We start from the raw sequence: 14,554 nt of genomic DNA, 5'->3' as shown, positions 1-14,554 counted from the left end.
TGCGACTGCGCGATGCTGGGTGTGTGCCCAGCGATGGCCCCGGCAGCGGTTTCGATGCTGCGGTTTTGATAGAGGCCGGTGAAGACGCGCAAGGGACAGGAGGACCTGCGGGTCGTGATGCTCCCACCGTGCGTTCTGCGCGTACACTGAAGCGGGGCGCAGCTCCCAGGAGCTGTCCCACGAGTGCTCGTAGAAGCTAATTCCCCTCCTCCCCGTCACCCAAGGCTGATTATTAATTAGTAGTTTTGAAGGAATACTGCAGGATCCCTCGTCTCGCGCTTGGTGAGATTGTCTCCATTGGGGATGCTGCGGGCTCGCCTCTGCCCCCGCTCCCGGCATGCGCCTGGTCGCGACAGGTACAGCCGCGTCCCGTGGGGCTCTGCCACTCGTCCCGGGGTTTCCTACTCGTCCTGCACCGCCGAAATCACGGCATCCCTCGCTTCCAGGGCCGACCTGAAACCCTTCGTGTCACCTGGAAGGACAGTTCGGGGATAACGTATGAGATGCCATTGGGGGCCTTCCCGTCGCCACCCCCGGGATGCATGCTCAGGAGGTGTTGTCCAGTTGGATGGGGAGGGAACACAGCGTCCGGGGTTTCCCAGGATCAGTGCTGGGTGAATCTCCTAAAAGCAAGTTACTTGCAGCGCTGCGATCCTCCTCTGCCTGTTCAGCCGCTTCCTTCCCTCACACGCTGGCAGGTCTAACGGACTGGGCTGGGATATGGGGCCCTCGTCGGCCCCGGTGCCCTCTTAATGGGCGCCCTCCCCACCCCTCGCCGGTGGAGCCCTCGGTACCCTGGCACTGTCGGCTATGCGCGACGTGCCGCGGCCCGGAGTCCCCGAACCGTGTGCGGGGGCTGAGGCCCGGGCAAGGAGCCCGGAGTCCGCAGGAGCTCAGGGAGATGAGGGTTCCTCCCATAGCGGGAGAGGCACCTGGAAAGACACTTTCCTTTCGCAGAAAGAGAGTCCGCCCGCCCCGGGCTGGGTCACTTCCCCTGGCTCCTGCAAAGGCGGGGGCTTCTTCGCGCCGTCCCCAGGGCCTGCGACCCCGCTGCCCTCGGGAATCCCCGCGGACATGCATGGAGCTGTCAGGGGAAGTCGTCCAGCACGTACTTACTGGCCACCTGGATCCCTCTAACAGTGTCGCAAGTCTCTTTTAAAGCGAAGGGACGTTGGGGTGAGATTTAGTGGCGCTTGCATCAGAAGAAAGATGGGAGTGATATGAAGGGGAGATATATTCTCTCACAGTAACCTCACCCCCGCCATCCCCGGGTCTCCTCGTCCCCCCGCTCCCCCCGCCCCATTCCCCCCACCATCCCCCCGCCTCCCCGCACGTCTGGTCCGCCTGGGTTCAGCAGAGCGGGCTGTGGGCAGCCCCTCGGCGGAGGTTGTGTGAATGGAGGATCGGCGTGGCTGACTCCTCCTCCCCTGCAAGCGCCTCTATTTGAGCTTTGCAAAGTTGAGAGTGAGCAGGCATCCGATGTGAGGCGTGCGAGGTGGCTGTGCCCCCCTAGCACGGACAGACGGACACACGCACGGACAGACAGGCAGACACACACACACGCAGAAACACAGACACACGCGCACCCCGCCTTGCCTTGCGCTGCGTGCGGGTGCAACCCCGGAGGCGATCCTGGAGAACAACCTTTCCCTGTCGCTGTTGCCGGCTCCCGCAGGGCTGGACCCGGGGAGCTGCGTGGCGGAGCAAACTTCCCCCAAAGGGCTGAGCTCGCCAGCCTGGTGCCTGCAGCCGGAGCCGGCCTCCGGCTTGGCGGGCAGGGGCCAGGTGTCCTGGAACAAGTGCGGCCCGGGGGGAGACTGGCTGCCCGGAAGCAGGCAGAAGGTCTGCGACCAGATGGGCTCCGACGTCCGAGACCTCAACGCTTTGCTGCCCTCCGTGCCCTCCCTGCCGGCCAACAGCAACTGCACCATGCCGGTGAGCAGCGCGGCGCAGTGGGCTCCCGTCCTGGACTTCCCCCCGGGGGCCTCCTATGGCTCGCTGGGGCCGCACTCCTTCATCAAGCAGGAGCCGAGCTGGAACGGGTCGGACCCACACGAGGAGCAATACCTGAGCGCCTTCACCGTCCACTTCTCCGGACAGTTCACCGGCACGGCCGGGGCTTGCCGCTACGGGCCCTTCGGCGCCCCGCCGCCCAGCCAGCCGCCCTCCGGACAGGCTAGGATGTTCCCCAACGGGCCCTACCTGCCCAACTGCTTGGAGAGCCAGCAAGCGATCCGCAACCAGGGTAAGGGCAGCGATGCCGGGCGGCCCGGGATCCGGGGGGCGGCCCCCGGAGACGTCCGCTTAGCTTTGCCGGGCCGCGCTTGATGTAAACACCAAGCCCAGCCTTTCCCTCCGCTGCAGGGTTTGGCGAGCCAGCCCTGCCTTGCCTCCTCTCCCTCCCTGTGCCCCAGCCACGTCGCTCCGGGGAGTTTTAAGAGACAGGAGTTGATTACCCCAACCCCTCCGGTGGGGCAAAGGGGTGCAGAGGGTGGCTCTGCCAGGCGAGCTGGAGCCCCCCCCGCCCACACTTCCCGGGCTGGAGCAGCCTCTCGCCTCTGAAAGGTTTGGTCGGGCCGGGAACACCGCAAGTTCTGGCTCAAGGCAATTCCCTTTACAAACCTTGGGCCTGGGGGGGAGCGGGGGGCGGGGTGTACCTCCAAACCTTCTCCTGAATCCGAAAACCGTTGTCTGCACATTAGTGTTTTCAAGCCCCGCGTCAAATTAACCTCGCTGAACTCTCAGGCCAGGCCGGGGTACATAAACAGGGGCGCCTCGTAGTTTGTTTTCATCATCATCTCAGTGGCCAGGACAGAATGCTGTTCGCACCGCCCCGAGAAATCCCCGTGGGCTTCACGGCCAGTCGAAGGGTCAACCCCTGCGTGTGGCACTGGGATCATAATCTAATCGCTTTTCGTCCAGTGGTGCAGCATAAACATCTGCTGGTGCAAGCGCGAGGAAGAGGGGAAAGGGGGCGAGCATGCTGAGAGCTTGCCCAAGACCTTCAGGGGTCTTGCTACTTCTCCTCCAGCAGGCCCCGTGTTGTCCAGCGCCTGCCCAGCAAACCCGGGCGCGGGAGAGGCGCCGGGGGACTCTGGCCGAGGGGTGGTCGGGCCGTCGCCGTCCCGAAACTCTGGGGCCGGGGGAGAGGTGGAGGATACGGGGCCCGTCCGGAGCAGAACGGCTCGCCGGGTCTCGCCGCTTTTAGCGCGGGGTCTTCCGCATCCAGCCCGCAGATGGGGCTTGCTGTACCCACAGAGGCAACTATGTACCCACAGAGAGGGGCTGAGGGCGACAGCCCCAGGAGGTTTTGGGCTATTCGGGCGCTCCGCGCTTTCTGGCGGATGGCGGAGAGAAGCCGGACGCGGGGCCGGAGAGGGGGAGGCCGAGGCCGGTCGGGTGCTGTCTGCGCTGGCCGCCGAGGGGTAGCCAAAGGCCAGCGAGGCGGTCCGGGGCGATTTGCTGCGAGGAGAAGCGATGGCGGAGGAGGGGAAGTGGTTGTTGTTGTGCAGCGGGACTGAGCACAGGCTTCCCCGGGCAGTGCCGGGTCGCGGTCCGGTGCCACCGCTCCGCTGCTTTCACCCCTCGACCCCTGCACCCTCTGTCCGCCCGGTCCCGGACTCCAAGGTCGGAAAATACGGAGCGGGAGCCAGGGCCACGCCGCCGAGCTCGGCTGGGAAAGATGGGCAGCATCCCCGGAGCTCGGGGAGCAGCACGGCTGGGCCGGCGGAGAGGTCCCCGGGGCCGATGCGTGTCCCATCGGGACCCAGTCGAGACCTGGCTGGGGGCGGCCTGCGATCGCCTCAACACAGAGCACGTCGGGTCAGGGGGCTCTGTGCTGGGATTTAAAAAAGACATTTGAAAGGATTTTAGGTATTGGAGAAGATTTGTAGTCGCTGGGCGGAAATCACTACGGGAAGGTGGAGAGGAGTGTGAGAAAAATAAACTCGGCCCTGAGTGGGTGAGCGGGTGGGCCAAGGACAAAATAGCTGCGACCCCGCGCCACTCTGTCCTCTGAGTTTAACCACCCTGAGGGGGAACGGAGCCCGTGTTGGGCTTTAATCAACCTCCGTCACGCTGCGGGAGGTGCTCGGTCTGCGGCAGCACAAGCGCTGCGGTCACACACCTGTGCGTGCCCGGAGAGCCGGGGCCCTGCGGCCTCAGCCTCCCGCACCGCCCCGGCCCCTGGGGTGAATCGCGGCTCTGCGGTGGGCCTGGCGAAAGGCGCCGTCCCGAGGAGCAGGGGCCGATTCCCCGTTCCCTCCTCTGTTTCACCGGGCCGAGCCGCCTCGACGCGGTGTCCATCCCGGCGCCTGTGGGATGTGGGGGTTCCTTCACCTCGGGGCTGTCTCCCCGCACGGGCAGCATTAGGGCTTAGCCATAACTGTTTTCGACGACAAGCAGCGAGGTCCTTCAAAAAGAAATTCGGCAAGGGGTGTTTGCCTTATTTTATTTTTTTTTTTTTTCGTGGATGGATAAAATGTTCTTGCTTTGGCTCTTCTCAAGGTTAAACTTCTTTTTTTTTCCTCCTCCGACCGTGGGAAAGACGCTACCTTGGCTCTGCGTTGACATTACTGCCAAGTCTGGGATGATGTGGGGGTTAGGGAACTAAGGCTTTGAAACCTCTGCCCAGTTCTCCTCTTCTGCTTCGCCTGTCTCTTTCATCCAGCTGGGCTCCTCCAACAACTGGATGCCTCCAGTGGGCCCCGTACTCCAGCAGATGTACAACTTTCAATTATTTTCAGCACATTTTAATCAGGCCTGCCTCTGATAACGCCCTAATTAAAGAGACCTCACTATCGGCAGCTCGGTTCAGAACTCAACTTTCTTATCACATTCCTGAAGTTTTGGGTCAGGCAACACCGGAAAATGCGGCCAAAACCTCGTTCTCCTCCAAGCTGCGTTTTGAAGGTCACCGAAAGTCTGGGCAGGGCCAGAAGTAACGTAGAAAGTGTCAGTGTTTTCTGAAAGTTTTTTAAAAAAGGCAGAGGGAAATGGGGAGAAGGGAGTTGAAGGTTGAGCCTCTACCCTGAGGGCTAAGGGAGTAGATAAGGAGCGAGAAACAGCTGTGGGATGGGAGCCCGTAAGGTACCGGCCTGTCAGCGCTGCTCGCGTCGCCGCGACTGGAGCTCTGCTCTTAGGGCGAGGGAGATGCGAGAGAGATTTGGCCGGGGCTAAGTCAGTCACACTTCTGTCGCAGCCACGCAGACTCACGGACGGCTTAAAATCATCGTGAAAGCCAAGGTTTCCACGTCCACTGGATTTTTTTTCCCCTCCCCATTGCTTTCTTAATTTCTCCACGCAGCCTCTCAGTTTAATTAACTCCTGCAATGCCACTGGATCCAGCCTCTCTGCAGAGACAATAAAATGGAGAAGCAACAGCAGGATCCCTTTGTTACCTCTCCATTTTATTGTCTTTGAAACCCCCCTGTGATTATCTATCGGTGGTGGTGAAGCAGAGACCTGTGCAGCGCCCAGCGCTCGGCATCGGAGCGAACTGAAAGAGGAGCCTGGAAACAGTCGAATGATCCCTCTCGACCTAAAAAAATCACTCTGGTCATATCCACTGTCAGATGGGGCTGTGGAGGATGCCCATGCTGGAATAGGCGGGTGAAGAGAGAGGAGTGTGAGGGAGGGAACTCTCATCGTCGGTTTGGTTTCTTTTCCCAGCCCGTGTCGGACTTTTTGTTTTGTTTTGGTTTTTTGCAAGAGTGACTCTCGGAGGAACTTGGTTCTCGGGGTAAATGCTGATGAGCCGAGAAGCCTCTGAGATAATATTACTTTGTAATTACTTTTTTAGCTGAAGTTGTTTAGCCAGCTCCAAGTCATTAATGAAAGTTGATGTCCAAGCACCTGATTTACGATTTCATGCCGGCCCGGGGTCAGCAGAGGTGGTCTCTTTCCATCTGAATCTGCTCGGTGTAGGAAACAAAACAGGCTGTTTATTATTTTGGAGAGCAATTTTCGCTGAAAGAAGGAGTTTTATTTTTGCGTGCAACATTCTGCCTCTTTATTGCAGACTCTTCAGAAAGCTGCTCTTAAAAAGAAAGAAAGAAAAAAAAAAGATTAAAGGGTAACTTCTAAATTGGAAACGGCAGAGGAGTGCACTGAGCAGATGGGAATCTTCCTTTATAATATGAGCAACAATTAATGAAAACATCCTTTTTATTACCGAAGCCGATCTGTTATCTTTAAACACGAACGAGACTTCCGACTTTCCGCCCCCTGGAGAGGGCTGCCAGGCTCACCTCTGCCCGGGGCGGGGGGGGTCCCCACGGGGGTCCCTGCACCCGCAGCCTCGCGAAGCGCCTGTGGGGAGGGGGATGTGCTGGGAGGGTGAACGAAGGGGGCACATCCTTGTGTCTTTTTTTTCCCCAGTGTGGGCAGCAGCACGGACGGAAGAACAACGCGGTGCAGTAATTTCTGCGCATTACTGCAGCCCGCGGCGGTGGGAGCCTGCGTCTCTCTGCCGGGAGTGGGGTCTCCTCTTTCGACGCCTGCTCAGAGGGGCTTTGAGAGAAGCTGGTGGCCGAGCGGGCTCAGGACTCCTCCTAACCCCGCTGTGGTCTCTTCGGCAGGTTACAGCACCGTGGCGTTTGACGGGACCCCGAGCTATGGCCACACGCCATCTCACCACGCCGCTCAGTTTACAAACCACTCCTTCAAACACGAGGACCCCATCAGCCAGCAGCCCTCGTTAGGTAATTTCAGCCTCCGCGCGGTGCGGGACGCCTTCCCAGCCACTGGGGACCGTCTCAAGCGGAGCTAGGGGCTAGCCGGCAATCCGGATTGACTCCGGAGTCGCACCGCTGCCCCTGAGCTGCCCAAAGGCCGGAGGACGGGGCCTTGCAGCCTCCTGAGCAGCTCAGGATAACGTCCTATCACGGCAGGGGTTAACTCTTTGCTGCTTTCTCCACAGGGGACCAACAATACTCAGTGCCTCCCCCGGTGTATGGCTGCCACACACCCACCGACAGCTGCACGGGCAGTCAGGCCCTTCTCCTCCGGGCACCCTACAACAGGTATCTCCTCCGGCAGGGACTTTTGCCTTGCCTCTTTCTGCGCGGGTTGCTGCTCAGACGTGATCTCTCCCCCGCATGCCGTTCAAACAGCTTTCTGTTTTATGCAGGGAAACAGATACTTTCTTTCTTTTCTCCCAAAACAACAACCACAAAAAGTAAAAAAGATTCACAAGTTAAAACAACAACAAAACAAAAAGGAACACACACCCCCCCCCCAAAAAACAACAAAAAACAAAGTGAAATACAAAAAACACCAAAAAACCCAACCAACCAACCAACCAAAAAAAAAAACCAAACCAAAAAAACCCAAACCAAAACAAAAAACCTGCTGCGTCCCCAGCCCCGTACCCGCCGTGTCTTGGAGCACACTTGTCCAGAAGCCCGCAGGTTTGAAGGCTTCGGGATTTGCCCAAGTGCTCTCAAGTGCGCCGGGGGTAGTGCCCGGGACAGCAGCAGAGCCTCGGGCTGCGGGATTCGCCGGTGGCTCCCGGTCCCAACCGTGCTCCATCACCTCGCTGTCCCCGAGGCAGGTGGGATCCCCGCCGCCCCGTCCCTACATCCGTTCCCTTGGTCTCGGCTCAGGATGCAGAGCGGTGGCCGCAGGAGCCGGCCCCCAGGGCGCCTTCTTGCCCCCTCCGCCTTCTCCCCATTCCCGGCGCTGGGAATATCTGCTGCTGCTCTTCCTTAAGGTCGGAAAGATGAGGCAGCACCGATGCGGAGAGCACGGTACAGGGATTGGATAGGCAGGGGCTTCATCTTGTAGACCAAGAGCCCTTCCGATGGCTCTTAGAAGCGGCAGTGAGTGGCCTACAGGGAGGTTACTTTTTGAAAACGGGGCAATCAACCTATCGGGTCTCCTTGCTGGGAGAAGGGTGCATCTGGAGCTTTGCTGGAAGCACTTTGCCAACAGAACCGGGCCGTTGCAAGAGCGGTTTTACATTTGCTTCTTCTGTCATGGGGGCTGGACGTTTCTCTCAGTTTTACAATGTGTTCAGTGAGCAAAGAAGTTCCCCAAAATTTATTCTTCAACTTTTTGTGAACTTGGAGCCAGTCCCGTATCTTGGAGTTGCTAAGTAACTCCCGCACACAAAACAGAACGTGTCCGTGAAGGAAGCCGCGAGCGGCTCCTCTCGTAGGCCGTTTATATCATCTCTGATTAATCAACACTGGACGTGGGACAATAAAATACTGTCACTTCCAGAAGCCACTTCACTAATGAACGTGAGCTGACGTCAAGGGAAGGAGGGAATGAGGTAATGAAGGAAGGAAAGAAGCCTATCCAGAGAGATTAGGCTGTAGAATAATTGGCGGGGCGAACTCCTGCGCTGAAGTGACAGAGATTGCTCCCTCGCAGGGAAATCTATAAATATGGTCTGTAGGAAGGTTTGTGGAGGGCAGCTCTGAGCGGGCACGGACAGCTGCCCATCTCCTCAGTCCCGCCGGGCTCTGGCACCGCGGGCTCTCCCTCCCGCAGCTTCTGTACGCTTTTGTACGTGTAGTGGAGCGACCTGGAGGTGTGAGGGATCCTGGGAGGTGTGATTCCGATAGGAAACGGCAGGTTGTGCCGAGAGGGCTCTCCTCCACGTGCCTCTACCGAGGTAGCATCGAGGTGGGGGTGAGCACATCCTGGCATCGCCCTAACGCGGTCACCTCCCGCCCAGCGCTTCGGGAACTGGTTCCCGGAGCAAGTGGGCAGCGCTGCGCTAAGGGACCGATTTCATCCCGACCTTAGCTTTTACCCTACTGTGCTCCTTCGGAGCTTACTTCAGTAGGATAAGGATGTAAGCCCTTAAAACTCATACTGATGCATAGGGGTGTGTATCAGGGCAGAATCTGTTCCGTGTTGGGGGCAGCTCCAGATGTACAAAGCCTGCTCCAGCATCTAAGCCCGAACAGGTGGCTCAGCTCGTTACGGCCTCCTCTTGTCCCCTCCTGCACATGTTCAAAAGTATCTGGAAAAAAAGCCAATGTTCCCGCTACAAAAGTGTTTTTCCTAGAAAGTGTTGTCAATAAAGTGGGTTACTAGTTACCGTGCAGGAACCGGTGCGACTCGTTAGCCTCATTTACAGCCGCCTGAAAACCGACGGCACTGTCTCGATCAATATTCATATCGATCGGATAGAATGTTGATTGTTTTTTTTTTTTTTTTTAATAATGTTTATTCGGTACTTCCATTGCAAAGAGTTATTTTGGTTTTTGCAGTTCAGGTCAAGTTTGCCAGCCCTGCTTTGACAACTGATGGCTCGGTTGCAGCACCTGAGCACCGGCTCTGTCAGGGATGGGGTACTGAAGCTGTCTGCGACAGCCGCTGCGCATTTGCCTGCGCACCTGGTGACTGCTGCGCCAAGCGCGCAACAAGCACGCAGGGTATGGTGCTCATGCCCGGAGTGACAGGATTCGTCGCGTCTGTCTCTCCTTGCACTGGCTGAGGACAGCAGGCGTCTCTCTTCTGGTGGGGTAAACAGAGGTCGGGAGCGGGAGGTGTTGCCTCTTACCTCGGAGGGATGCTGCAGTCGATGTTTGCCCCGCACTTCCTCTCCTTCGCACTTCCCCGGGACGCTCGAGTAACCCACGGGCGTCGTTTGTGGTCCCTCGCCCACCCGGCACATCCGACGCTTCGGGTCCGCCCGGCCTTGCACCCTCTCTCGCCGGGCCCCATCCCTCCCTCCATCATCCCCCGTCTCTGATCTCTGCTGAGGCGAATCGAGAGCCAAGGGGGAATTAATTCCTCATCCAGAGGTGGAGCAAGAAAGCAGCTGCGAGGAGATGCAGGAGTGAAGCATCTCCACCTGATGCTCTCTCTTCCCTCTCGTCATCTCAGGAGTAGGGTGCAAGAGAATTTCACGAAGCCGCTATCGGCTTCCCCGCCCTCTGCAGAGCGCGGCCGCAGCCCTGCGGGAACCTCTCCGGGTGGGTTGACGAATGGGCGATAGCAGCAGGGTCCTGCGGCCAGGAGATCCTCCTGCCCGGCTGGTGCCAGCTCCTCGGTGGTGTGTGGGGTACTCGGGCGGGAGTAGCGCTGAAGAGCGTTGCTTTCTCTCCCGTACTTAGGCAAAGCATTTTGGAAGGCGACAGCTTGAAATAAATGGTTAAAAGATCGTAATTCTTACACTGGAAGCAAAAGTATCTCTTAAATCTCTCGCTTCGGCAACTACTTGCTCTCGTGTTTATAGCGCAGCCCGCTCCTCTGCCAAGGAATACTGCGCCTGTTGTTGACAGCAGGACATGGATGACAAACCCGCGCAGATTGCAAGTGTGCATTAGATGACCAGCATTTGTGAGTCCATTAAAATGGTGATGTGAACTTTTCTACCTCGCGCTGTTTAATGTAGTAAACATGCTCGATGTTGAAAATTTACTGTGAGTCACACTTACAAAGACTTTAAAAGTGGAGGAGTCTCGGTTCAGATTATAGCTCTTTCTGTGTAGAGGTCAAGAACTCGGTAATACTGCAGTGCAGGCCAAAACAAACTCTATATGATCTACTACTGGTTTCCTTTTAAGTTCCCTTTTTGCTCAGCTTTGACTTCCTTTTATTTCACTCCAACTTACATTAATCCCCGTTGTAGAAATGTTTCCCCCCCCCTTCCTCTTGTTTCTCTTTAAAAGCATCTCTGTAATGAAAATAAGTTATTTTTAGTGTCTTCTTTGTGGCCATTTGGAGGGCCAAGGATTCAGATTGGAATCAGTGCAGGCGTATCCCCGGAGACCTCGCTTTCCTTCTCATCATTCAAACCTCATCCGAAACCGAGATTTTGAGAAGAGCTGTTAATTCCATGAGATCATCTCACGGTACCGTCAATTATAAACCGTGGCGAAGCGTAAAAGGAGTTAGGGATGTCCTGTTCTCTGTCACACGTCAGATGCGAGATGTTTCATCTTGTGACGGTGCCCGATGGCCCCCGGGCAAACGGTGGCTGGTGCGGCCATTCCTGCCTCCAGGCTTACGGGGGAGCCGAGCCCAGCAGTGCCCTCCCCCCTCCTGCTCCCAAACCGATTTAGCCAAAGCTTGGGCAACCCCGGGTTTTTCGATGTGTAGAACTCGCAGTGTCGTGGGCTGAGCATCTCCTCAGGAAAGAACTTTCTTCCCTTGGCCACTGTCGGCAGCAGAGATCACATAGACCCCATATGAGGGTTGTGGGGGTGCCGGGCTGGTGTGAAGTTCCGAGTCTGAGCTCTTGCTCCCCCCGACACTCGTTCCCCTGGCTCTTGCCCCACCGCAGCTACAGCGAGAGGGCAAGGCAGGGAGGGAGGGAGGGCTGCGCGTTTTTCCTGGGGCCTCCCCGAGCCAGAGGGAGCGACCGCGGCAGAAAGGGATTTTGCAGAAATCGCTTAGCTCGCCCTCTTTCTCCCAATGCTTTCCACGACGCCCAGCCTGCCCGAAAGCCATTCCAGGTTCTCTTCCAAGGCTGAAGGCAGTTTGAGCTCCCCTGTTCATGGAGCTGCGAAGCCAGGAGCCAAGAGCGGGTGGACGTCGGGCAGGGCAGGAGGGAGATGTGGACGGGGGCTACGGCTTCACCTCGCCGGTGGACATTGCGCTGGTTTCCGAGCGGTTTGTTTTGGACACTGTCACCCAAAGGCGGCATGCAGTACAGTGGCTGCGAGCTAGTGACAAGATGAATAAGTGTATTGCTTTATGAAAAAGCAAAGGAGGGGAAAAAGTGGATATTGTGGGGGAGGCTCTTATAAATGAACTGTCAAGCGAAAGAAAGTTAAAGGGAAATCTCCTGCTGTAAATGCATCGGGCGGGCACTTCTAATAAAAATCAGGGTCCTGGAGGAATTAATTACAGCAGCATTACAGGAAGAATTCGTGGAATTGCAAAACGTAGTTGGCACAGACCAGCACGGACTGCTATTGCAAATGGGGAAACTGCAGGAGAGTTTAACAATTCCTGAGCTGATATGCAGGACATTGTAGTAGCATAATAGCACTTCAGACACACGAATGAATAATAGTGTCCAGTGATACTGACAAATGATATTAGGCATACTTCGAGATTGAAGTAATTTAATTTGGTTTTATATGCAAAAGCTTCCCACTGGAATCTGACTTTTTTAGGTCGCTTCTACCTGCCACGAAGAAAACAAATAAGGAAAAAAATATACCCTCTCCCTACTAACAGAATGATATAAATTCACCGCATAAGTCCAGAGAATTTTGGTGTAATTAATCAACAGGGAGACTTGCGTTTATTGTGAGCGACTGTTCCCGGCATCAATCACAGATCCCGGCTGAAAGGCTCGGGGGCTCCCGCCGCGGTGCCGCCCGCTGCTCGCCGGGGCGAGCGGGGAACTGCGCTTGGGAGGGACCCCGCGGCGGGGGAGCCCCCGCAGCCAGCCCCGGGGGGCAGCTCCTTCGCCGGCATGGCGAGGAGCTTTTAGCCGGCGGGCGAGTCGCTTCGCGGGGCTCCTTGGGGCTCCGTGGCGACCACAGTCCGGGGCTGCCCCTGCACGCCGGGCTCTGCCGCTCCCCGCAGCCTCCCTGCCCGGCTTGGCCTCTGCAGAGAGGGAAGCGACGGGTCGGGAAGCCGCAGTCTGCAGCATTCGGTGTGCACCGGCGGGGAAAGAGTATATTCCAGCGGTGAGCTTCGTTTATCGCTCAGCCACTCCATTTTTCTCCTGCTTGTCAAGCCCCTCTGTGTAGTAACATCCATCATGAGTCACGATAGCTGCTCCACTCCATTAACCACGTGGTCTCTCACACTCCTGGTTAAAACAGTTAAAAGATTTGCCTTTTTAAAACAAATAATCTGCTTCGTTAGCCCGCCAGGCTGCCTATATTCGTTTCATTAATTTAAATGTGTCAGTATCGGATATTACTTTTCTGTATGGAAAAAATTGTATGTCTCCACTTCCAGTTATTTACCAGTTGATGGGCTTGCAGATTCAAAGAGACTTTTCAATCCACTGACATTGTTTTATTTCCTTTTCTTCTTCGTTTTCTTTCTTCTTCCTTCTCCTTCTCCTTCTCCTTCTCCTTCTCCTTCTCCTTCTCCTTCTCCTTCTCCTTCTCCTCTCCTTCTCTTTCTTCTCTCCTTTTCCTTCTCATTCTCATCCTTCCTTCTTTTTCCTTCTTCTTCCTTCTTTTTCTTCTTCCTTTTTAATTATTATTAAATCGATAAAAGGGATTGTGTGGAATTAATTCAGTTTCTAATGTTATATACTTTTTTAAAATAATGAAGAAACCGTTGCTATATCAATGTATCGGGCTATTTGATGGCAGTAATTTTAGTTCTAATTCTACATTATTTTCACAACAGTGACAATTTATACCAAATGACGTCACAGCTCGAATGCATGACATGGAATCAAATGAACTTGGGATCTACACTGAAGGGGTAAGGCTCTTTATTCTTTTCTGATCTTTTCTCCCTGGGGTACTTGTATTACTGAGACACCTTTAACTTGTATTTTACGACTTCAATGCTGTCACTACTAGCACGAAAAAAATACCGACGGGTTCCTAGAGCGGCTCCTCGTCTGGCAGGAGCTCACGGTGATTTTAACCACACTTGTGACAGCCTCAGCTCAGTGTCAGGCTGCTGGCTGGTCTCGGCTCACTAAACGAAGCAGACGGTATAATAAGCTAAAGCTCTGGACTGTCCTGCGCTGATCCCGGGGCTCCCCGCCAGTCACGGGGATCGAGGAGATCCCCGTGCAGGGCCGGTCCCGGTGCCGTTCCGGGCGGGGGAGCTGCGGCCCCTTCCTTGCTCTCCTCCTCGAGTCGTCGCCCTTTCCTACCATCCCTCTTCCCTTTCCCTCCCTTCGCAAGGCGCTGCGTCCTGTGTCCCGGCCCTGCCGCCTCCCGGCTTCCTTCCTCCCGGCCATTGTCGCCCTCCCACCTGCCGGGAAGAGGCTCCGGCCCGCCTCCCCCGCGGGGCTTCCTGCGGCTGGGCGGGCAGGAAGGCCCCGAGGCGCCGCGGGGCCCCGCCGGGGTGGCGGCCGCTGAGGGGGCCGCGCTCGGGGCCCCGCCCGCCCCGTCCTATACCGACATCTCTCCCGCCGGGCCCCGGGGACGGGAGGTCCTCGGGTTATGGACGGGGAGAAAAGTGAGACAGGAGGCGCGAAGTTGGCGGTGCCAGTGCCGGGGCCGCTCGGCAGCCTGTGCCCGGCCCCTCTGGTTTCGTTGTCTTCCAAAGCACCCAGGGGAGGGAGCGCGAGGTGGCGTTGAGACCCTTGGTTCATCTACGATGACTACCATGAGCAAAAGACCCACCTTTGCATCCTTGTCAAGAGAAAACCGAAGCTTGCCTCCTCTGGTACGAGGTAGTAGACAGTCTCGATCTACTATCAGAGTAGACAGTCTTCTCTCTCTCATGGTACAGTAGATAATAGGCTACAAAATCTCCTTTGCTGAAGTTGAGTATCACCAGCTTGCTCTGAGATGTTCTCAATGTCTTAAGCGTGAGTTCAACAGGAGAATTCTACAAAAAACAACAGAGATCTTTGCTTTCCTGTGGTTGTCCATAAATGTGAAAATCCTGTTCAAGGTGGACATTGGATCAGTGCTGTAGTGTGAGAAAGAAAAAA

The 14,554-nt window shown here is 56.4% G+C and overlaps 1 protein-coding gene across 3 annotated transcripts in view; it reads left to right on the top strand.

Moving 5' to 3' along the window:
* The first annotated feature begins 1,478 nt into the window (after positions 1 to 1,478).
* WT1 (WT1 transcription factor) overlaps positions 1,479 to 14,554 on the top strand; it is a 33,686-nt gene continuing 20,610 nt past the window's right edge. For 2 of the 3 annotated variants that reach the window (XM_008504768.2, XM_008504767.2), the window contains exons 1-4: positions 1,479 to 2,245; positions 6,579 to 6,701; positions 6,920 to 7,022; positions 13,285 to 13,362. In XM_008504768.2, the coding sequence (XP_008502990.2) occupies positions 1,855 to 2,245; positions 6,579 to 6,701; positions 6,920 to 7,022; positions 13,285 to 13,362 (695 nt within the window). In that variant the 5' untranslated portion in view covers positions 1,479 to 1,854. The remainder of the gene's footprint in view (positions 2,246 to 6,578; positions 6,702 to 6,919; positions 7,023 to 13,284; positions 13,363 to 14,554) is intronic. The other variant, XM_030451188.1, reaches the window with a different exon arrangement.

Source organism: Calypte anna, chromosome 5 (assembly GCF_003957555.1).
Source record: "Calypte anna isolate BGI_N300 chromosome 5, bCalAnn1_v1.p, whole genome shotgun sequence".
Taxonomy (NCBI): domain Eukaryota; kingdom Metazoa; phylum Chordata; class Aves; order Apodiformes; family Trochilidae; genus Calypte; species Calypte anna.
This window is presented reverse-complemented; position numbering and strand designations above follow the sequence as displayed.